The sequence below is a fragment of the Coregonus clupeaformis genome, unplaced genomic scaffold (genome assembly GCF_020615455.1).
Source record: "Coregonus clupeaformis isolate EN_2021a unplaced genomic scaffold, ASM2061545v1 scaf1392, whole genome shotgun sequence".
NCBI lineage: Eukaryota > Metazoa > Chordata > Actinopteri > Salmoniformes > Salmonidae > Coregonus > Coregonus clupeaformis.
In genome coordinates this window covers 69434-94714 of record NW_025534846.1, presented here as the reverse complement: position 1 = coordinate 94714, position 25281 = coordinate 69434, and the positions used below count along the sequence as shown (strand labels likewise).

Here is a 25281-nt window from a genome sequence, read left to right as displayed (position 1 = left end):
AAGTGTTTCCATTGTTTTGGCAGTCACCTGTATCTCCTGTGACCACTCTGTCAATATACTGTACATCACAATTTAGGAACATTTAGTCATATGGAACGAATGTAGAGAGATCATTTGTGGTTAATGCAAACAGTTACTAGCAAATATGATAATATTTTAATAATACCCACAATGTATGGGTATATGATAAAGATACGTTAAAGATACTGAGGATTTATGTTTGAATTAGATCATCAACCAAGGAAAAGTATGCATCGAATGCCTACGGATTCATCAGTTCAGTTGAAAATGCAGAAATATTCATTACATGGTTCAGGAGTTTTCACTTGTAGCTTGTATTGATCCTGCTTCGCCTGTACCAATGGCTGTATTGATTCCCTTAACTAGTTTTCACATACTGTACTGTGCAGGGATTTTTTGGTTTTGCCGTAGACATTATTTTAGGTGTGTCAGAATTGCATTCAATCAAATTATTACTTATCAAATTTAGTGGCTTGGTAGGAAAGTATCTTAAAGATCCAAACTATCATTGTAGCATTAGTGCATTGCAACATTTTCTACTTTTGTTTGTTTTGGATTTCCTTCTCTCTCATCGTTTTTGTTCCATTATGTTGTTACCCTGTTCAAGATAGCACAAATGAGTGCAAAAAAAGTGTACACTGAACAACAATATAAACGCAACATGTAAAGTGTTGGTCCCATGTTTCATGTGCTGAAATAAAAGATCACAGACATTTTCCATAAGCACAAAAAGCACGTTTCTCTGTTTACATCCCTGTTAGTGATAATTTCTCCTTTGCCAAGATAATCCATCAACCTGACAGGTGTGGCATATCAAGAAGAAGCTGTTTAAACATCGTGATCATTACACAGGTGCACCTTGTGTTGGGGACAATAACATGCCACTCTAAAATGTGCAGTTTTGTCACACAACACAATGCCACAGATGTCTTAAGTTTTGAATTGAATGCTGTTGCCAGAGAATTGAATGTTAATTTCTCTACCATAAGCCGCCTCCAACGTCGTTTTAGAGAATTTGGCAGTATGTCTGACCAGCCTCACAACCGCAGACCACGTGTAACCACACGAGCCCAGGACCTCCACATCCAGCTTCTTCACCTGCGGGATCATTTGAGACCAGCCACCCGGACAGCTGATCAAACTGTGGGTTTGCACAACCAAATAATTTTTGCTCAAACTGTCAGAAACCTTCTCAGGGAAGCTCATCTGCGTGCCCGTCGTCCTCACCAGGGTCTTGACCTGACTGCAGTTCGGCGTCTTAACCGACTTCAGTGGGTAATTGCTCACTTTCGATGGCCACTGGCACGCTGGAGAAATGTGCTCTTCACGGATGAGTCCCGGTTTAAACTGTACAGGGCAGATGGCATACAGCGTGTATGGTGTCGTGTGGGCGAGCGGTTTGCTGACGTCATGGTTGTGAACAGAGTGCCCCATGGTGGTATGTACGACAGCATGCTCCAGTTCCCAACAAATCCAGCAACTTTGCACAGCCATTGAAGAGGAGTGGGACAACATTCCACAGGCCACAATCAACAGCCTGATCAACTTTATGAGAAGGAGATGTGTCGCGCTGCATGAGGCAAATGGTGGTCACATCATATACTTACTGGTTTTCTGATCCACATCCCTACATAAAAAAAAAAGGTATCTGTAACCAACAGATGCATATCTGTATTCCCAGTCATGTGAAATCCATAGATTAGGGCCTATGAATGTATTTCAATTGACTGATTTCCTTATATGAACTGTAACTCAGTAAAATCTTAGAAATTGTTGCATATACTGTATATGTTTGTTCAGTGTATTTGCTTTGTGTACCATATGGGGATCTTTTTAATATCAGCATCATTACTAAGAAAAAGCTTTAAAAGTCAGTCCATCCCCAATTTTTTTTCTCAAGTTTTGGTGATGTTGCGCAGTTAGTAAAATGTTAAAACTAAACAATTGCATTATGTTCACAGGAAAACTCATGAAATACTTTTGCCACAACTTTATACAGTTTGTCTCATAGGAAACCTACAGCAATGTTGTTTGTTTTCCTTTGAGAGCATGGGGTTTTTGGGTGCTCTAGATATTTTTCATAGTTCGCTTTAAGACTTCCTACATTCTTAATATAATTTGCCTACTTACCATCCTGGTATATTTTTGGTGTGTGCCCAATTCAGGTCAAGGCAACCACATAACTGTTATGCCTTATTGATGACGCATTGAGTATCACTTCCATCTAAATTGAGGTAAACTACATAAATCATATCCGACTCTCATATTTAACCTCATCCAACAATCCTAAACATTTTCAAAACATTCCTTTATTATAAATAAAGTATTTGTATAAAAATGTGCATGCTTAAACCATGGCATTAACAGATTTCACAACTCAAGGCTACAATTCAGTTAGCCGACACAGAGACAAACTCATCTCGTAATGCAGTTCAGACGACATGAGACAAGAATGAGAAATCTTTACAACCACAAAATACGTATAATTAGAATAACTAACTAACTAACTAACATGGTTGATCCCAACAATTTCTATTTAAATGATCTAAAATTGTTTAGTGACCATTCATTTAGTTTTGTCCGCTTATAGGAGGCCCATTAGCTCTGTCTGTGAACATGAAAGAGCAGGCATATTTATGTTGACTGCCACGCTCTCAGTCGTCATTTGGACTCTGAGCAATATCAATGTCTCATGCTTGTTGGAACGCCCTGTCATGTGTGAATCTGACACATCCAAGTCTGCAAGTGGAATTCCTCAGTAATCCTCTATTCAGTGCTTCTCTCTTCAGATGGCATGATTGGTGTAGCTGACATACGTTGTTTTGGATGATGGCACTGTAAAGGCAAAGAATAGAGAATATGTTAGTTTCCTGGAGTGTAGTGATTCCCTCTGTACTCAATGTATTGTTTCAGTCCTTCCCTCAATGCATTACCCCATAACTGGACAGTCTTGATGAAATGTTGAGGATACTATGGCTTTCTACCATCAACCTAAACTAGTACAGTTGGCTATGTGGACTAATCACTCACAATGAAGTTACATTTTGAAATGTATTCATGTATTTATTTGAGAAATTCTCCATAATTAGGGAAAAAGGCAACAAATTAGAAAGCAGCTTAGAGGTTCAGTGAAATGAGAAACTGATGAGATATGAAATTAAATAAAGTTTTAGAGATCAAACTGTGCAGTCAGCACAATCATGATAAGTAAACAGCAGGATGCTTGCCTGTATGAAACTTCTGCTAACGGAATCTGAAATGGCTTTGAAGTCTAAATCTGAGCGATGAACAGTTATGCATAATCTGTTCTCAAATTATATTCAACAAGCTGATTTCAACAACAATATTTCAGATACTGTAGCTATAGCTGAGTAACTGTGGTTTATTTTACTGTATGTAGAAAGCCTTTTACCTGTTGCCTGTGGTTGTACCTATCATATGCTACAGTGAGGGAAAAAAGTATTTGATCCCCTGCTGATTTTGTACGTTTGCCCACTGAAAACCATTACCATAATGTAATACCATTAAAATTATAGACTGATCATGTCTTTGTCAGTGGGCAAACGTACAAAATCAGCAGGGGATCAAATACTTTTTTCCCTCACTGTATACTCCGCACAAAAATAAACATATTGGTGAAAAAAACGGGGGCAGTGTTGCGAAGTGAGGGGATCACGTCTTTATACTCACTGCTGGCATCCACGCCCTCGCAGAAAACGGGGGCAGTGTTGCGAAGTGAGGGGATCACGTCTTTATACTCACTGCTGGCATCCATGCCCTCACAGAAAACGGGGGCAGTGTTGCGAAGTGAGGGGATCACGTCTTTATACTCACTGCTGGCATCCATGCCCTCGCAGATTTCGGTCTGCACCTCTCCGTTGGGTCGCTCGGAGGCCAGCTGGGACAGCTTGCTGGTCATGGTGGCGATGGTGACGATGGCCTTGAAGCTGCGGTTGCGCTTGGGGACATTCTGCTCCGGGTGGAAGATGATGATGTAGACCTTGGGCATGTAGAGCATCCCCAGAGAGACGCAGGCGCTCAGGCTAAGGGAGACGGTCAGCGTGGCTGTCTGGATGTACATCTGACGAGAGAGAGAGAGAGAGAGATAAGTGAATGAGTCTGAGGTGCTTCAAAGAGAGTCCTGGGGAGAGGAACCTGTGATCCCTGACACAACACACTTAGAAAAAACGGTTCCAAAAGGGTTATTCGGCTGCCCTCGTAGAACCCTTTTTGGTTCCAGGTAGAACCCTTTTGGGTTCCACGTAGAACCCTCTTTGGAAAGGGCTCTTCACAGAACCCCAAAAGGTTCTACCTGAATCCAAAAAGGGTTATTCAAAGGGTTCTCCTATGGGGACAGCCAAAGAACCCTTTTAGGTTCTAAATAGCACCTTTTTTCTAAGAGCAGATTTAATTTGTATTTTGGCACATGCTCTTTTCTGAGGACACTTATTGTCAGTGAGCTCATAATAGTGAGGTCTATTGAACATACTGGGATCAAACTCAAACCACCAGTACACAACCTAGTTGCTGTTCACTTGTCATGCACAGTGTGTTCCAACCTAGTATCACGGATTATTGTGAAATAGACACAAAATGCTTATTGGATTTTTTTTCTTCTTCGTGTTCAGTACACAACTTTGTATTCAGTGCATTCCAATCACAGATAAAGAGAGTAGGTTACTTAAGACAGAAATGATAGGCCAGAGGTTGGTCGGGGAGGATGGGTGGGCATATAATGCAACCTTCTATCAACGCAAACGTTGCGTGTTAGAATCACATCATGGACAACTTTAGCATTTTAGCTACTTAGCTAGCATGTTAGCTAACCCTCACCCTAAACTAACCCTTTTACTACGTAGCTAGCATGTTACCTAACCCTAACCTTAACCCCTAACCATAACCCCTAAACCTAACCCCTAACCTTACCCCTAGTTTAGCTAACATTAGCCACTTAGCTAACCTAGCTAATATTAGCCACAGCAAATTGGAATTTGTGTAATGTACAAAAATATGTTATGAAGAATGAAAATCGAAATGTGTTTAGAAGAAAATAGTGTAATACACACAAAAAAGTGTGCTTGTTTCGTGTGCCTGTCACACATTTTAAATAAGTAATTTGTGTCTATTTCACAATAATCTGTGATAGTGTGTTGGTGTGTTCACGTGGAACATTCAAACTTGCAGTACACTATTCAGGTTTCTTATAACCACTTAAAACAAACCCATTCCAACCACTGACAACCCAGGTGAGGTACCCCGACCGTCATGTACACACTTCTACTCTTCTCCCACCTGTTGTGCATAACCAGGCATTATAATTTCATGTTTCATTGACTACTTTCCAATGTTACAGTCCCCCCCCCCCCCCGGCAAGGTCTGAGCAAGGGCCCCTTAGCTGTTAACTTCCTACAATTATGTACATGTTGCCATGGGGCAAAGAGAAAAGTGTGCAGTTGTATAGCTAATATCATGCTATTCTACACATTCTGCCAAGAGGCTGAGAGAAAATAACCGCTGACGTGAGCACACCTGCTTAGACACCGCCTGAGTAGTCATAGCAAAAGCGTTTAGAAACTTCAACACAATTAATGGCGCTCTCATTGAGCGGTAAACTGACAGTGAGAATTCTCAGAGGGTATTTGCTCAGCCATATCTGTACATTTAGTATGGTAGAGAATGAAGAGGAACTGGCAACAGGTGGCACATCTCCCTTGAGTCTGAACAATACATTTACATTTTAGTCATTTAGCAGATGTTCTTATCCAGAGCGACTTACAGTTAGTGAGTGCATACATTTTTCATCCTGGCCCCCATGGGAATCAACCCCACAACCCTGGCGTTGCAAGTGCCATGCTCTACCAACTGAGCTACAGTGGAAGCCATTCCATCATAAATCAAGGTATCATTCTGAAAATATATGGTAGACGTTCAAGCATAAAGCCATTTAGAGGGCCTCTAGACAAACATTTAGGAATTATTTATATTGTGAGAGCAAAGCTTATATGACACACTCTCTGTCGGGCATGGATTTCAAGGTCAGCCATATTGGTTCACAAATATAAAGCCACTTATAAAGGTGATATTATTATCTTGTGGCTCAAACCCCTTAAGGTTATCTTAAAGGCCCAGTGCAGTCAAAAACACGATTTTCCTTTGTTATATATATATATATCTTTCCACACTATGAGGTTGGAACAACACTGAAATTGTGGAAATGATGATAATGCCCTTTTAGTGTAAGAGCTGTTTGAAAAGACCGCCTGAAATTTCAGCGTGTTTTTGTGGGATGGAGTTTTGGCCCGCCTGGTGTTTCTAGTTAATAGACCAATAAGAAAGAGAGTTCCAAAGTGTGGCTGCAGAGTGTTTTCCAGTGGGTCTCCAGGTAGGGCTGGTGGCAAGTCCTAGTTTGAACCAGTTCAGCAGCATCTTTAGATCTATAATAAGAGTGAAGGGGTCGGTTTCCAAAGGCAAGAACTGAGGAACAATCACCCTCGCTTTTAGGTCAGCCAGGAATCTGGGGCATGAAGCTCAGTGACATTTATCACCTGAACCTGCTGAGGTGGCTATGGCAGAGATAGGAGAGAATGACTAATAAACACATCACAAGCACATGGTCATATGCACACTGTTTGGAATAGTAGTGGGGGGGGAGGGGTTAGCAGGAGTCTAATTGAATGTACCGGTAGGTAGAGATATACACTGAACAAAAATATAAATGCAACATGCAACATGTAAGGTGTTGGTCCCATGTTTCATGAGCTGAAATAAAAGATCCCCGGAATTTTCCATAAGCACAAAAAGCTTATTTCTCTAAAAGTTTGTGCACAAATTTGTTTACATCCCTGTTAGTGAGCATTTCTCCTTTGCCAAGATAATCCATCCACTTGAAAGGTGTGGCATATCAAGATTAAGCTGACTAAACAGAATGATCATTACACAGGTGCACCTTGTGCTGGGGACAATAAAAGGTCACTCTAAAATGTGCAGTTTTGTCACACACAACAATGCCACAGATAGCTCACGTTTTGAGGGAGTGTGCAATTGGCGTGCTGACTGCAGTAATGTCCACCAGGTATCTGTGACCAACAGATGCATATCTGTATTCCCAGTCATGTGAAATCCATAGTTTGGGCCTAATTAATGTATTTCAATTGACTGATTTCCTTATATAAACTGTAATTTTGAAATTGTTGCATGTTGCATTCATATTTTTGCTCAGTTTGGTATGAGGATGAGATTTGCTTTTGACATTATACTAGACTTCAGTCTTCTGCTGTAAAAAAAACATTATGTTTTATAACTTCCCTATCATAGTCTATCAAAGTATTTACCTCTTAAAACCTCTTAAGGATCGGATCCTTTTTTTCACTTTTCGCCTAAAATGACATACCAAATCTAACTGCCTGTCGCTCAGGACCTGAAGCAAGGATATGCATATTAGTGATACCATTTGAAAGGAAACACTTTGAAGTTTGTGGAAATGTGAAATTAATGTAGGAAAATATAACACATTAGATCTGGTAAAAGATAATACAAACAAAAAAACATGCGTTTTCTATTATTTATTTTGTTCCATCATCTTTGAAATGCAATAGAAAGGCCACAATATAATATTGCAGTTTATGCGCAATGTAGATTTTGGCCACTAGATGGAAGCAGTGTGTGTGCAAAGATGCAGATTGATCCAGTGAAGCTTTGCAATACTGGACTATTTTGTATCAAGTCTGCCCAAATGTGCCAAATTGGTCAATTGATACATTTTCAAGTACATAACTATAGAGAACTATAGGATTCTATTGCTGAATCCTCCTCCTCCTCCCCCTCCCTCCTCCTTCTTTGTGGATGACTTCGTCAACCATTTTGAAAAGAAGGTTGACGACATCCGATCCTCATTTATTAAGTCAAATGACACCGCTGGTCCTGCTCACACTGCCCTACCCTATGCTTTGACTTCTTTCTCCCCTCTCTCTCCAGATGAAATCTTGCGACTTGTGACGGCCGGCCGCCCGACAACCTGCCCGCTTGACCCTATCCCCTCCTCTCTTCTCCAGACCATTTCCGGAGACATTCTCCCTTACCTCACCTCGCTCATCAACTCATCCTTGACCACTGGCTATGTCCCTTCCGTCTTCAAGAGAGCGAGAGTTGCACCCCTTCTCAAAAAACCTACACTCGATCCCTCCGATGTCAACAACTACAGACCAGTATCCCTTCTTTCTTTTCTCTCCAAAACTCTTGAGCGTGCCGTCTTTAGCCAACTCTCTTGCTATCTCTCTCAGAATGATATTCTTGACCTTCAGTCAGGTTTCAAGTCTGGTCATTCAACTGAGACTGCTCTTCTCTGTGTCACGGAGGCTCTCCGCACTGCTAAAGCTAATTCTCTCTCCTCTGCTCTCATCCTTCTAGACCTATCTGCTGCCTTTGATACTGTGAACCATCAGATCCTCCTCTCCATCCTCTCCGAGTTGGGCAACTCCGACGCAGCTCACTCTTGGATTGCGTCCTACCTCACAGGTCGCTCCTACCAGGTGGCGTGGCGAGAATCTGTCTCCGCACCACATGCTCTCACGACCGGTGTCCCCCAGGGCTCAGTTCTAGGCCCTCTCCTATTCTCTCTATACACCAAGTCACTTGGCTCTGTCATATCCTCACATGGTCTCTCCAATCATTGCTACGCAGACGACACACAATTAATCTTCTCCTTTCCCCCTTCTTATAACCAGGTGGCAAATCGCATCTCTGCATGTCTGGCAGACATATCAGTGTGGATGACAGATCACCACCTCAAGCTGAATCTCGGCAAGACGGAGCTGCTCTTCCTGCCGGGGAAGGACTGCCTGCTCCATGATCTCGCCATCACGGTTGACAACTCTGTTGTGTCCTCCTCCCAGAGTGCAAAGAACCTTGGCGTGACCCTGGACCACACCCTGTCGTTCTCCGCTAACATCAAAGCGGTGACCCGATCCTGTAGGTTCATGCTCTACAACATTCGTAGAGTACGACCCTACCTTACACAGGAAGCGGCACAGGTCCTAATCCAGGCACTTGTCATCTCCCGTCTGGATTACTGCAACACGCTGTTGGCTGGGCTCCCTGCCTGTCCCATTAACCCCCTACAACTAATCCAGAACGCTGCAGCCCGTCTGGTGTTCAACCTTCCCAAGTTCTCTCATGTCACCCCGCTCCTCCGCACACTCCACTGGCTTCCAGTTGAAGCCTGCATCTGCTACAAGACCATGGTGCTTGCCTACGGAGCTGTGAGGGGAAAGGCTCTGATCAGTCCCTACACCCAAACGAGGGCATTGCGTTCATCCATCTCTGGCCTGTTGGCCCCCCTACCTCTGCGGAATCACAGTTCCCACTCAGCCCAGTCAAAACTGTTCGCTGCTCTGGCACCCCATTGGTGGATCAAGCTCCCTCATGACGCCAGGACAGCGGAGTCACTCACCACCTTTCGGAGACACTTGAAACCCCACCTCTTTAAGGAATACCTGGGATAGGATAAAAGTAATCCTTCTACCCTCCCCCTACCCCACCCCCCAAAAAAAAAATATATATATATATATATATATTGTAAAGTGGTTGTCCCACTGGCTATCATAAGGTGAATGCACCAATTTGTAAGTCGCTCTGGATAAGAGCTTCTGCTAAATGACGAAAATGAAATGAACATACAAAAATGATATGGTAATACAAAATGTATGTTTACACACTCCCAGGAATGTCATATATGATGGATCATTAGCTTATACACTAACTTTCACACATCTAGATGGCCGGGCAGGGTGGGTGAAGAGCCAGAGACAGCAGGGGTTCAAACTGTAGAACCCAGTTCCTACATTTGAATATAAAAATTGATTTTATCAAACAAAACTATGCTACATTTTATCTCTGGGACCCTTAGGATGAACAAATCAGAGCAAGATTACTTGCTCCCCTTCTCAAAAAACCAACACTCGACCCCACTGATGTCAACAACTACAGACCAGTATCCCTTCTTTCTTTTCTTTCCAAAACTATTGAGCGTGCCGTCTTTAGCCAACTCTCTTGCTATCTCTCTCAGAATGACCTTCTTGATCCAAACCAATCAGGTTTCAGGACTGGTCATTCAACTGAGACTGCTCTTCTCTGTGTCACGGAGACTCTCCGCACTGCTAAAGCTAACTCTCTCTCCTCTGCTCTTGTCCTTCTAGACCTGTCTGCTGCCTTTGATACTGTGAACCATCAGATCCTCCTCTCCACCCTCTCCGAGCTGGGCATCTCCGGCGCGGCTCACTCCTGGATTGCGTCCCTACCTGACCGGTCGCTCCTACCAAGTGGCGTGGCGGGAAGCTGTCTCCGCACCACGTGCTCTCACCACTGGTGTCCCCCAGGGCTCGGTTCTAGGCCCTCTGCTTTTCTCCCTATACACCAAGTCACTTGGCTCTGTCATATCCTCACATGGCCTTTCCTATCATTGCTACGCTGACGATACACAACTAATCTTCTCCTTTCCCCCTTCTGATAACCAGGTGGCGAATCGCATCTCTGCATGTCTGGCAGACATATCAGTATGGATGACGGATCACCACCTCAAGCTGAACCCTGGCAAGACGGAGCTGCTCTTACTGCCGGGGAAGGACTGCCCGTTCCATGATCTCGCCATCACGGTTGACAACTCCGCTGTGTCCTCCTCCCAGAGTGCGAAGAGCCTAGGCGTGACCCTGGACAACACCCTGTCGTTCTCCGCCAACATCAAGGCGGTGACCCGCTCCTGCAGGTTCATGCTCTACAACATTCGGAGAGTGCGACCCTGCCTTACACAGGAAGCGGCGCAGGTCCTGGTCCAGGCACTTGTCATCTCCCCGTCTGGACTACTGCAACTCGCTGTTGGCTGGCCTCCCTGCCTGTGCCATTAAACCCCTACAACTCATCCAGAATGCCGCAGCCCGTCTGGTGTTCAACCTTCCCAAGTTCTCTCACGTCACCCCCCTCCTCCGCACACTCCACTGGCTTCCAGTTGAAGCTCGCATCCGCTACAAGACCATGGTGCTTGCCTATGGAGCAGTGAGGGGAACGGCACCTCTGTACCTTCAGGCTCTGATCAGTCCCTACACCCAAACGAGGGCATTGCGTTCATCCACCTCTGGCCTGCTGGCTCCCTTCCTCTGCGGAAGCATAGCTCCCGCTCAGCCCAGTCAAAACTGTTCGCTGCTCTGGCACCCCAATGGTGGAACAAGCTCCCTCACGACGCCAGGACAGCGGAGTCACTCACCACCTTCCGGAGACATTTGAAACCCCACCTCTTTAAGGAATACCTGGGATAGGATAAAGTATTCCTTCTAACCCCCCCAAATTGTAAAGTGGTTATCCCACTGGCTATAGGGTGAACACACCAATTTGTGAGTCGCTCTGGCTAAGAGCGTCTGCTAAATGACGTTAATGTGCCCTTGAGCAAGGCACTTAACCCTAATTGCTCCTGTAAGTCGCTCTGGATAAGAGCGTCTGCTAAATGACTAAAATGTAAATGTAAATGTACTGAATGTAAGTAAATTATTTACCTCCAGAGGTGAATGTATCAAACAGTTGCCGTGCTAAGTTTTTTGTTGTTGTGCACTCTCCTCAAACAATAGCATGGTATTTTTTTCACTGTAATAGCTACTGTAAATTGGACAGTGCAGTTAGATTAACAATAATTTAAGCTTTCTGCCCATATAAAACATGTCTATGTCCTGGAAAGTTTGCTGTCACTTACAACAGTCATTTCTGAAGATTATTATAATTATTTATTTCATGTGATTAGTGATTCATTTACATCTGTCCCTCATTTTAATGTCAACCCTGTTATGTGAACTGAACTCTCAATTTAATATGGTGTTTCAATATTTAGTTCAAAAGAAAGATTGAACATCTAATAGTCAAATCATCGTGTAAAAGCAGGTGAGCTGGTTCTACTATTTTTGGGCATTTTCTGGTGTTTTGTTGTGAAAAACTGAGCTGGTCGAGCATAACACGTTTTTTAATTTTTTTTATTTATTTATTTTTTACCTTTATTTAACCAGGTAAGCCAGTTGAGAACAAGTTCTCATTTACAACTGCGACCTGGCCAAGATAAAGCAAAGCAGTGCGATAAAAACAACAACACAGTTACATATGGGGTAAAACAAAACATAAAGTAAAAATACAACAGAAAATATATAATAATAATAATAATAATAATAATAATATGCCATTTAGCAGACACTTTTATCCAAAGCGACTTACAGTCATGCGTGCATACATTTTTTTGTGTATGGGTGGTCCCGGGGATCGAACCCACTACCTTGGCGTTACAAGCGCCGTGCTCTACCAGCTGAGCTACAGAGGACCACAGTGTGTGCAAATGTAGCAAGTTATGGAGGTAAGGCAATAAATAGGCTATAGTGCAAAATAATTACAATTAGTATTAACACTGTAATGATGGATGTGCAAGAGATGATGTGCAAATAGAGATACTGGGGTGTAAATGAGCAAAATAAATAACAATATGGGGATGAGGTAGTTGGGTGGGCTATTTACAGATGGGCTGTGTACAGGTGCAGTGATCGGTAAGCTGCTCTGACAACTGATGCTTAAAGTTAGTGAGGGAGATAAGAGTCTCCAGCTTCAGAGATTTTTGCAATTTGTTCCAGTCATTGGCAGCAGAGAACTGGAAGGAATGGCGGCCAAAGGAGGTGTTGGCTTTGGGGATGACCAGTGACATATACCTGCTGGAGCGCATACTACGGGTGGGTGTTGCTATGGTGACCAATGAGCTAAAATAAGGCGGGGATTTGCCTAGAAGTGATTTATAGATGGCCTGGAGTCAGTGGGTTTGGCGACACGTCAACCTTGTTACCCATAGATAGACAGGCTAGAAATGTTGTAATAATAAAATAAAATAAATGTGAATCTTGCATTCAATTGCCCCTCCCTGTTGCACACAATAAGCTTCCATTCCCTATCACAAGGGGATTCATGGATGATTTAACTAGTTTACTAGTTGGAGGGCCGTTCAAGTGGATTTATCCCAGATGTGGTAAATCCCCACTTCCTACTTGGTACGAACGCACCATAACACTGCTAACCATCCACTGTAGAGCTGTAAAATATCACTCATTGGAAGCACAAGACCTAGCATATTGTGGAGCATTGTATGATGTATAGTTTTTGTTTCAATCAATAAAAACAAAGAAAAAAAAATAACAACAGCCTTGTGCCCAATTTTGGGCATTAGATTTATTTCATTATTTAATTAAGCTGGAGAGAGGCACTTACTATAGTACTTTTTTTTTTTTTACCTCTTGCGATGGGATAACAATTTTGTTATGAAGTTGAACATGTGCTCTTTATGAAAGAATTAGGTGAAATCCAAAGTTATTTTTTCAGCATCACAATTTAAATTATATCACTGCCAAAGTTTTGTCTTGGTGGCCAACAAAAATTACCTGTACTGATCAATACTTAATCCTTAAGAGTCTATTGACGCACACACGCGGAAGTCTAATTATCATAATAAAACAATACCCCATCAAAATCTGTCAGTTTAAACTAGAGATATCTGTTTTTTTTGCATGGGCTGCATCTCAATCCATTACATCCGTTTATGTCGGTCTTCTGCATCTGCTGTGGAAGGTGGCCAAGCTACAGCGGTGTTTGTCAGACCATGAGACATCCGGAAAATCGTTCTTCCCACAAAAACATTTGTAGCATCTGAACGGTTTGGACTACAAACTAATATGACACTCTATGGAAAGGTTAGACTCCCCCTCACTCAATGGTGTCCTCTATTTTGCTCAATGATCCCCCACAAGTGTCACAGTAACCAGGTACTAGTGTAAAAAATGAATGGCAGTATGGAGGTAGTTTTGTGCCAACAAAAAAAAGGGGTTAAATATGTGTCCAAAAAAACACAAAAATTTAGATCTCCTAGATACAGTGGGGGAAAAAAGTATTTAGTCAGCCACCAATTGTGCAAGTTCTCCCACTTAAAAAGATGAGAGAGGCCTGTAATTTTCATCATAGGTACACGTCAACTATGACAGACAAAATGAGATTTTTTTTCTCCAGAAAATCACATTGTAGGATTTTTTATGAATTTATTTGCAAATTATGGTGGAAAATAAGTATTTGGTCAATAACAAACGTTTCTCAATACTTTGTTATATACCCTTTGTTGGCAATGACACAGGTCAAACGTTTTCTGTAAGTCTTCACATGGTTTTCACACACTGTTGCTGGTATTTTGGCCCATTCCTCCATGCAGATCTCCTCTAGAGCAGTGATGTTTTGGGGCTGTCGCTGGGCAACACAGACTTTCAACTCCCTCCAAAGATTTCTATGGGGTTGAGATCTGGAGACTGGCTAGGCCACTCCAGGACCTTGAAATGCTTCTTACGAAGCCACTCCTTCGTTGCCCGGGCGGTGTGTTTGGGATCATTGTCATGCTGAAAGACCCAGCCACGTTTCATCTTCAATGCCCTTGGTTTTCACTCAAAATCTCACGATACATGGCCCCATTCATTCTTTCCTTTACACGGATCAGTCGTCCTGGTCCCTTTGCAGGAAAACAGCCACAAAGCATGATGTTTCCACCCCCATGTTTCACAGTAGGTATGGTGTTCTTTGGATGCAACTCAGCATTCTTTGTCCTCCAAAGACGACGAGTTGAGTTTTTACCAAAAAGTTCAATTTTGGTTTCATCTGACCATATGACATTCTCCCAATCCTCTTCTGGATCATCCAAATGCACTCTAGCAAACTTCAGACGGGCCTGGACATGTACTGGCTTAAGCAGGGGGACACGTCTCCACTGCAGGATTTGTGTCCCTGGCGGCGTAGTGTGTTACTGATGGTAGGCTTTGTTACTTTGGTTTCAGCTCTCTGCAGGTCATTCACTAGGTCCCCCCGTGTGGTTCTGGGATTTTTGCTCACCGTTCTTGTGATCATTTTGACCCCACGGGGTGAGATCTTGCGTGGAGCCCCAGATCGAGGGAGATTATCAGTGGTCTTGTGTGTCTTCCATTTCCTAATAATTGCTCCCACAGTTGATTCCTTCAAACCAAGCTGCTTACCTATTGCAGATTCAGTCTTCCCAGCCTGGTGCAGGTCTACAATTTTGTTTCTGGTGTCCTTTGACAGCTCTTTGGTCTTGGCCATAGTGGAGTTTGGAGTGTGACTGTTTGAGGTTGTGGACAGGTGTCTTTTATACTGATAACAAGTTCAAACAGGTGCCATTAATACAGGTAACGAGTGGAGGACAGAGGAGCCTCTTAAAGAAGAAGTAACAGGTCTGTGAGAGCCAGAAATCTTGCTTGTTTGTAGGTGACCAAATACTTATTTTCCACCATAATTTGCAAATAAATTCATTAAAAATCCTACAATGTGATTTTCTGGAAAAAAAAATCTCATTTTATCTGTCATAGTTGACATGTACCTATGATGAAAAGTACAGTCCTCTCTCATCTTTTTAAGTGGGAGAACTTGCACAATTGGTGGCTGACTAAATACTTTTTTCCCCCACTGTATAGGAAAGACACTTCAAAACCTTATTCCTTATGATTTATTTTTTGACTGTCTTGTTTTGCCATTTATGAATGTGTTATTCAATGCGTTTCTATGGGCCAAACTCAATATTTCAATGTTTTTATTTGATCAAAAACATTGGCTCCTAAAAAATTCAAAATCAAATAGCTAAATTATCCTTGGCATCTTAAAACAATTCCATGTGTTAGCTTAGTAGACCCCCCCCCCCCAAGCTTTAAAGCTTGAGTGACTTTCAGTTTTCTGTGATATGATATGTGTACACTATAACAAATATATGATGTGTTTTGCTCCTTTCACTCCTATCAATTTATTTTTCTTGCTTTTTCCAAAGTCTCTGAATGTGCGGATTAGCTTCGGTCCACTGCATATCGTTCTCATACGCCTTGAACTTGTCGAAAGTCAATACGAAGCACATTGTTATTGTCACCGTCCATAGCTATTATTTAAGCTCCAGTTTCATTTTCACTGAAAAGACAGGTTGCCCTGAGTCAAATGAGAGAGAACATATTATTCGTTTTCACTGAGAAGAATTGAAAGAGTTGAAACTTTACTTTCAGCAAATGTGCTCTTTCTCACAAGTTTGAGGACAAAACACAAGGAATACTAATGCCAAACATGACAGCTTATAATTAAATTATCATATTTTGGCATTGCTATACTTCATAGGGCTTTGAAGAATTTCCCAGCGTAATGTCAATTCAATGATAATGGGTTTGTTGGTTCAGTATCATGCTCAACCAAACTCAGTAGCCTGGTGGTTAGAGTGCACGCTCTGAGACAGGAAGGTTGGGTGTTCGATCGGTCGAGTCGTACCAAGGATTCTAAAACTGGGACTCGATGCCTCTCTGCCTGGCACTAAGCATTAAGAAGATGGATTGGGTGTAAGGCCCTACGACAGACTAGCTTTCTGTCCAGGGTGTGTACTTGTACATCAAGTTTCGTCATGCTACAGAATCAGGAGATGTATTTCCAGCAATTCTACACATCTTGCCACGGGGCGTAGAGACATTTCTGCAATTTTATAACACATTTCATGCAATTCTACTCATTTTTCCATGGGGCAGAGAATTTGTTTTGCAGTTTTAAAGTGAATTTCCTGCAATTCCACTCATTTTGCCATGGGGTGGAGAATTTGTTTGGGCTGTTTTACAGCTAATTTCCTGCGATTCTACACATTTGTTACTGATATCTGAGTGAGAGTGACTGACAAAATCAATGGGGGCCCCCTGGAGGTCAGGGCCCCTTGGCACGTGCCCTTCATGCCCGGTCGGTATTCGGCCATGGTTACTACAAATTTAGATAACTGGCTAGAATAATTTACCAATCTAAAAATTGTTAGCTGACATGGCTAATTGAGTGACAAGAGAAAAAACTGCACAACCAGATATAGAACTTGCACCTTGTGTATTCAACTATTCTAACTCTCAACAGTAAGTTGAGACCGCGACTGAGTTCCTCCCTCTTCGGGGAGCCCTAGCAGCCGGGAGCCCTAAGCGACCGCTTATGTCGCTTATGCCTGGAGACGGCCCTGGAATTAGCCTAAGTCAAGGTTTCCCAAACTCGGTCCTGGTGCCTCCCATTGGTGCACGTTTTGGTTTTTGCCCTAGCACTCCACAGCTGATTCAAATCATCAACTCATCATCAAGCTTTGATTATTTTAATCAGCTGTGTAGTGCTAGGGTAAAAACCAAAACGTGCAACCCTGGGAGCCCCCAGGACCGAGTTTGGGAAACCCTGGACTAAGTCATACACACACTGCATAAATGATGTGTAGTAAAGTAATGCTGAGATGTGACGATAAATGCACCCCTTACAACATGTGAATATGGAAATTGAGGCGACAGTATCAGCTCAAAACAAAATGATCATATGAGGGATTAACAACCAGTAGGGTGCAACCATGAAACCATTAGTGGGTGCAAAAATGACAAATACTAGACAGGTGGCAATCTCAGCAAGGGAACGTGCACACACCCCATACAAGAGTATTACCTTTGTGACGAGAGTGGAAGTAAGAAGCATCTCTTTCTAAACTGACAGAGCTGGGGCATTTATCCAGCTATTAAACAGCTTGATCTGATCAATGGGGAAGACTGTTAATCAGTGGAGTAATGGTCATGTGCTATATTAGAATGACTTTATATTTTCTCCAGGGACACCGTTCACACAGATGTCTTCTTATGAACATTAAGCCATGTGTGTCAGTAAATGATAATTTGAATAGGATTTATTTGATATTACTGCCAGAGAATGATAGGATGCTCCCTCGGGACAGTGTAACCTAAGGGACATTGATTAAGCATTTTCTGAAATATGAATAGGCTACAATGCTCCTCCTTTTTTCCTATTCCACAATTAAAGGGTTAGATGTGTGTGGTGTTTGCAGTCCTCTAAGAAAGTGATGCCGGTAGAGGTGATTTTTCAAAGGGCCAGTAAGGCAAGTAATTCTCTAAAGATTAATACCGTAAAATCCTAGACCGTTTAAGACCTGGACATCTACTCTTGAGACAAAATCATAAACTATCAATCTATTGGTAAGTTTCATACATCCTGTCCAGAGCTACAGCAAGGATGTGCAAGATGCTAGTAATTGAAACAATGTTTCAGGAGGGGTGATATTTCATTCATAAGTAGACTTACAATTGAATTCTGAATTATTCTGGACATACAACAGAATTCCAGTCATTCATTGATTTTTGTTTTATGCACTATATCATGCTATTAGCATATGTTTACACTACATATAGGTGGGATTGGTGCATAAATTCCTAAAGAAGGGGTGACAAAAAAGTAAATACCTTTAGCCATAGCTGTGTTTCTTATTTCAGAGCTAAGCAGAAACAACATATCACTCTGAATAATAAACAAGATCAAGGTGTTTGTCAGGTTTCTCATAGTCTCAGTAAACAACCCAGTCTTTGTTCACCACAGATTAGACACAATTCCCTATAGCTTGAAAAAACAACAACATTGACATATAATACTGGCTCAATATAAGAGACTAGCATCATATTTTATTTGTAGAATAAGGTCCTTTGCAAACCTGATTTACAAAGCTACCATTTCAGTCATCCTGTTTTATTCTACGAGAAAGTTTCACCGAGCCCAAATCATGTTTCAATCATTAAAAGAAGAAAAGCTGTCCTTGAACTAATACTATATTAGATAATACTATAATGCAATCTTTCTTGTCTTGTTAAACCCATAATATGGCTCTCACCTGCAGTAGCCAGCAACTCCCCTGTTCTTCCCACTTTGCCCAATTGGTAAAAGACTCTGATACTACTTTCACAAAGTCTTCACGGTATGTTGCCTGTAAAAACAATTGTTTATATGATCCCCTTTTACCTAATACAGAAACAGTAGGAGGGAGGTTGGTCCTAGCTAATGTTAACCACCTATCTAACGTTAGTTACAACGAATTGAATTTGTTATGAAGAAAATGGTGTACTGGACACGAATGAGTTATGAAGAAAATCGTGTGGTGGACACACATTTCTTTTGGGGGTGTGCCTGTCACGAATTTCTAACAAGTCATTTCATGATTATCTGTGATAGTGTGTTATTCATATACTGTATAAAGACAAGTTGGCAAAAAGTTGGCAGCAAACCTTGGTTTGAAAGGTGTATGTCACGCCCTGGCTCTGGGGACACTGTTATGTTGAGCCAGGGTGTGTAGATTTCTGTGTTGTAGTTCTAGTTGTTTCATTTCTATGTTGGCCAGTGTGGTTCTCAATCAGAGGCAACGAGTGTCAGCTGTGGCTTGTTGTCTCTGATTGGGAACCACATTTAAACAGGCTGTTTTCCCACAGTAGTTGTGGGATCTTGTTCTAGTTGGTTTGTGTTAGACCGTGGACTGTCACGTTATTGTTTTGTTGTTTTGGTCGTGTAATCACTAAATAAAGAGTATGTTCGTCTTCAACGCTGCGCCTTGGTCCTCCTCTGTTCCCGACGATCGTGACAGTGTATGAGAAACTTATGACCAAGAACCACCTGCAATTCTGTAACTTCAGGCAGTGCTAAAAACCTTGTCACCAACAGTGTCATGTCCAATTACTTTAATTGGTTGTGTGACATGATGTTCAATAGATGTTTTTTCTCTCTCTGAAAAAAGTGAGATGATCTCATAAATATCTCAATACTCTTAAGCTTGTGTTTTTTTTTTAAGGCCGCAACCAGGGTTTGAGGTTTAGTGAGGTCCGGAAGGCCCCCCGACAATACATTTTTAGAAAGTTAAAGCATATTTACTGCATTTCTATACAATAATAATATATATATTTAATAATATTTGGAGAACAGCAGAAATGACCCCAGCCATTATCACCTTGGCTGCTGTAGGTTCATTCACTTCAGTCAGTCTACAAACACATAGCCTATTAGCTATGCAATTGTAATGTTATACTCCTGAAAGGGGTAAATATGAGAAATGATTCATACTGAATTTATGAATTCATAGAATGATTCATAGCTTTAGTGACTGTTCAGTCAGTTGTAATGATGAATTGCATAGCATCATCAACATCATCTAATTTACATAAATATATATTTTCAGAAATTACATAGCGTTCACATTTGAATTCCTAGGCATTACTAATCAAGCTCTGCACAAACAGACATCAATGGAAAACACAGATGATCGTATTATCAGATTCACATGAATTATTAGAATATTACTTACGATTCTGTATTAATATCATTGATGTAGTGGTAAAAAAAAAAAGGTGGGTAATGGGTAAACTATAAACTCCAGTGGGCGATCGAGATAAGACGAACAACCACCAATATAAACGAAAAGGTATGACCATTTTAGAACTGTATTGTTTGCATTTTGATTGCATTTTAATGGAGGCCTAGGCCATGGCGAGATGTTCATATTGAAACATATATTCTTTTTTTAAAGTTCCTAACCTGTTTGATAAGATTAGTACAGATTTTCTCAGGGGACCCCATATAGGGCCCCAACCCCAAGTTTGGAAACCACTGTACTAACCAATCTCTCTGCTTGCTTCCTCTCTCTGTCTCCTCTGCTTCCTCCAGCATGCATTGCAGCCTGCCTCAGCCTCACCACTGAGAGCCACATTACTGTCTGTCTCAGTAGCCTATTCACTGTAAAGCAAGCAGAGGTAGTCTCAGTTTAACGTTTGCTTCTTACTTAATCTTTCTAGTAATACAGTGAGGGAAAAAAGAATTTGAACCCCTGCTCATTTTGTACGTTTGCCCACTGACAAAGACATGATCAGTCTATAATTTTAATGGTAGGTTTATTTGAACAGTGAGAGACAGAATAACAACAAAAAAATCCAGAGAAACGCATGTCAAAAATGTTATAAATTGATTTGCATTTTAATGAGGGAAATAAGTATTTGACACCTCTGCAAAACATGACTTAGTACTTGGTGGCAAAACCCTTGTCGGCAATCACAGAGGTCAGACGTTTCTTGTAGTTGGCCACCAGGTTTGCACACATCTCAGGAGGGATTTTGTTCCACTCCTCTTTGCAGATCTTCTCCAAGTCATTAAGGTTTCGAGGCTGACGTTTGGCAACTCGAACCTTCAGCTCCCTCCACAGATTTTCTATGGGATTAAGGTCTGGAGACTGGCTAGGCCACTCCAGGACCTTAATGTGCTTCTTCTTGAGCCACTCCTTTGTTGCCTTGGCCGTGTGTTTTGGGTCATTGTCATGCTGAAATACCCATCCACGACCCATTTTCAATGCCCTGTCTGAGGGAAGGAGGTTCTCACCCAAGATTTGACGGTACATGGACCCGTCCATCGTCCCTTTGATGTGGTGAAGTTGTCCTGTCCCCTTAGCAGAAAAACACCCCCAAAGCATAATGTTTCCACCTCCATGTTTGACGGTGGGGATGGTGTTCTTGGGGTCTTAGGCACATTCCTCCTCCTTCAAACATGGCGAGTTGAGTTGATGCCAAAGAGCTCGATTTTGGTCTCATCTGACCACAACACTTTCACCCAGTTCTCCTCTGAATCATTCAGTTGTTCATTGGCAAACTTCAGACAGCCCTGTATATGTGCTTTCTTGAGCAGGGGGACCTTGCGGGCGCTGCAGGATTTCAGTCCTTCACGGCGTAGTGTGTTACCAATTGTTTTCGTGGTGACTATGGTCCCAGCTGCCTTGAGATCATTGACAAGATCCTCCCGTGTAGTTCTGGGCTGATTCCTCACCGTTCTCATGATCATTGCAACTCCACGAGGTGAGGTCTTGAATGGAGCCCCAGGCCGAGGGAGATTGACAGTTATTTTGTGTTTCTTCCATTTGCGAATAATCGCACCAACTGTTGTCACCTTCTCACCAAGCTGCTTGGCGATGGTCTTGTAGCCCATTCCAGCCTTGTGTAGGTCTACAATCTTGTCCCTGACATCCTTGGAGAGCTCTATGGTCTTGGCCATGGTGGAGAGTTTGGAATCTGATTGATTGATTGCTTCTGTGGACAGGTGTCTTTTATACAGGTAACAAGCTGAGATTAGGAGCACTCCCTTGAAGAGTGTGCTCCTAATGTCAGCTCGTTACCTGTATAAAAGACACCTGTGAGCCAGAAATCTTTCTGATTGAGAGGGGGTCAAATACTTATTTCCCTCATTAAAATGCAAATCAATTTATAACATTTTTGACATGCGTTTTTCTGGATTATTTTGTTTTTTTTCTGTCTCTCACTGTTCAAATAAACCTACCATTAAAATTATAGACTGATCATTTCTTTGTCAGTGGGCAAACGTACAAAATCAGCAGGGGATCAAATACTTTTTTCCCTCACTGTATCTATAAGCGACTATTTACCAGTTGTGCACTCATTCTCCGAGAGTCGGTTTGTTTGGGGGATGTCTGTAGACAAGGCAGTAGTCGCGGGATGGTTTTAAAATTGCCTTTGTCCGGCATCTCGCACACACACTCTCAGCAGCATCTCTAGTTGACTACTTTAGCCGACTCCGAGCTGGGGTAGTTCGTTTCACGTCTCAGGCTCTTGGCCTTTGCCGCAAGAAGGCGGAATTAGCCGTTAGAGAGAGTGGTGAATGTGCTGCTAAAAAGGCAAATCTGGGAGGCAAATCCTGGGGACGCAGGTGAACATAACAAACAAACCACTGTTCATGATTCCACTCGTTCGCAGAGGCAAGCGCGATTAGAACTCAGTCAGGTCAAGAGTATAAGCGTTCTGACCTTTGATCAACGGTGGGAGCAATATTAATTTTCTTTATTGTGTACTATATACAGTATATTTTTAAAAATATTGTAAAAAATAAAAAAATACAGGTCCGGACCTCGGTGTCCTCTGATGTGGTTATGGCCCTGACCACAGTCTACTACTGCACCTCACTCCGTGCAGACTGCAACCAGCTCTACCAATAAAGATACAATGATGAGGTATATTCACCATCTGTCAAAACAGTAATGGGTACGCTTACAGATGTAAGAGACTTAAAAAATGATAACTAGTTTTGATGATTTATTTGGTCCCCATTGAATTGCTCTCATGGGGTATAGTCTATATAATAAGCTTACCATTGAACAGTAAGGATTGTAAACCATTTGTATCTTACATTAAATTGGAAGAACATTACACAAATTGATTAGGACTACGTATAGCTTGGCTAGTAAAGACCTTCTATAACGCAATCATAGTTTGCAATACTTGTGACTTATGTAAGCCAATGTTCAGCTATCAAATGCCTGGCCACATCTACTCAAAGCCGTCATTTCCTAAATGTTCCAGTCACACTTTTAATGAGGAAACATAGAGGTCTACACTTTCTGAATGCATTGGAGGCTGTTTGTGTAAAGTAAAAACACAAAATATGCTACATTACTGTCATGGTTTCTGTATTAATTATTAGAAAATGTCTTAATTGTTGCAGACCACCCATTGTTTCACACCATCCAACAACTGTAACGAAGTGAGAAGAGATTCCTAACGCACCAGAACTGTACTAATGAGATATGGTCCAAAAATAGTGGGGGAAGAAAACAAAGCCTTTCTTCGCTAAACCAGATGCTCCACTCAGTGTCTCAATTTAATAGACTGATGCAGCTTCCAGTAGAAAACTTCAATGGAAAAATCACTCTTTGAATTCATCCATCCTTACTATATACTGCAACCTATGAAATCATTTGAAATTGTCCAGTTTGCTACAGTATTTGGACCAATTGAACGTTTTGTATTGCCATGGGATTTGCTGGATCATGATGTGTGGTATGACACTGACTGAAAATGTGCATTGTAATCCCATGGGAAGATAAAATAGGCAATATGAAGATTGAGGTAGAGGTTCCTCAGCTTATTCACAGATACCATGCTTTCCAAGTGTGACTGATGACCTATGTACATCCCGGAAAATCATATGCAGCATTCTAATGGTGAAAATTGTTGAGAACAACCATATCATTAGCAATTTAATTTTCACATGTCATTACATGGCCAACATTCAGTGCCGAGAACTGAAGTGATGGTACTTAATTAAGTTGATTGGCTAGTAAACAGCAGGGGTCAAAATAATTACTGACCTTAAAGGGTGATACAACATGACACTGACCACAGACTCTGTCCATTGCCTACCACCTCTATCAACAAAGAGCCTCTGAGGTTCACAACATATTAGCCAAATGAGAGATGAATTCCGCACAATGGATTACAGACAATTACACTGTAGACAACACATGTTGTGTTCCCATTAGTCATAGAACTGATGAGGATTACAACTGTCTGATGACAAGCCAAACCTCACACCTGAGCCAGCACTTCATATTAAAGACCACATCTACGCATCAGTAAGCCATCCTTTTCTGTCCAATAAAGAGCTAAGAACCCCCACTAGCTCCTGGCTCAACAGCAACTAGTCTCACTACAGCAAGGATCTCTAGGTAAAAGTAAAATAATCATATTCAGTTTTACATTTTATCAGATCGCATCTTATTCCCTTCTGTATGAGGTGCAGGCGCCAGTCAATGCATACAGAATAAGATGAACAGCATATCTGACTATGTTACATAGCCTAGACATGTAGGCCTACAGTTGATATATAGTGAGGGAAAAAAGTATTTGATCCCCTGCTGATTTTGTACGTTTGCCCACTGACAAGGAAATGATCGGTCTATAATTTAAATGGTAGGTTTATTTGAACAGTGAGAGACAGAATAACAACAAAGAAAATCCAGAAAAACGCATGTCAAAAATGTTATAAATTGATTTGCATTTTAATGAGGGAAATAAGTATTTGACCCCCTCTCAATCAGAAAGATTTCTGGCTCACAGGTGTCTTTTATACAGGTAACGAGCTGAGATTAGGAGCACACTCTTAAAGGGAGTGCTCCTAATCTCAGCTTGTTACCTGTATAAAATACACTTGTCCACAGGAGCAATCAATCAATCAGATTCCAAACTCTCCACCATGGCCAAGACCAAAGAGCTCTCCAAGGATGTCAGGGACAAGATTGTAGACCTACACAAGGCTGGAATGGGCTACAAGACCATCGCCAAGCAGCTTGGTGAGAAGGTGACAACAGTTGGTGTGATTATTCACAAATGGAAGAAACACAAAATAACTGTCAATCTCCCTCGGCCTGGGGCTCCATGCAATATCTCACCTCGTGGAGTTGCAATGATCATGAGAACGGTGAGGAATCAGCGCAGAACTACATGGGAGGATCTTGTCAATGATCTCAAAGCAGCTGGGACCATAGTCACCAAGAAAACAATTGGTAACACA

General features: G+C 41.9%; 1 protein-coding gene across 1 annotated transcript in view; it reads right to left on the bottom strand.

Moving 5' to 3' along the window:
* Positions 1–2310: 2310 nt before the first annotated feature.
* LOC121532040 (metabotropic glutamate receptor 8-like) overlaps positions 2311–25281 on the bottom strand; it is a gene marked incomplete at its 5' end in the record, with an annotated part of 53336 nt that continues 30365 nt past the window's right edge. Inside the window, 2 exons of the mRNA XM_045218132.1 lie at positions 2311–2856; positions 3856–4102. Coding sequence (XP_045074067.1) covers positions 2807–2856; positions 3856–4102 — 297 coding nt within the window. The remainder of the gene's footprint in view (positions 2857–3855; positions 4103–25281) is intronic.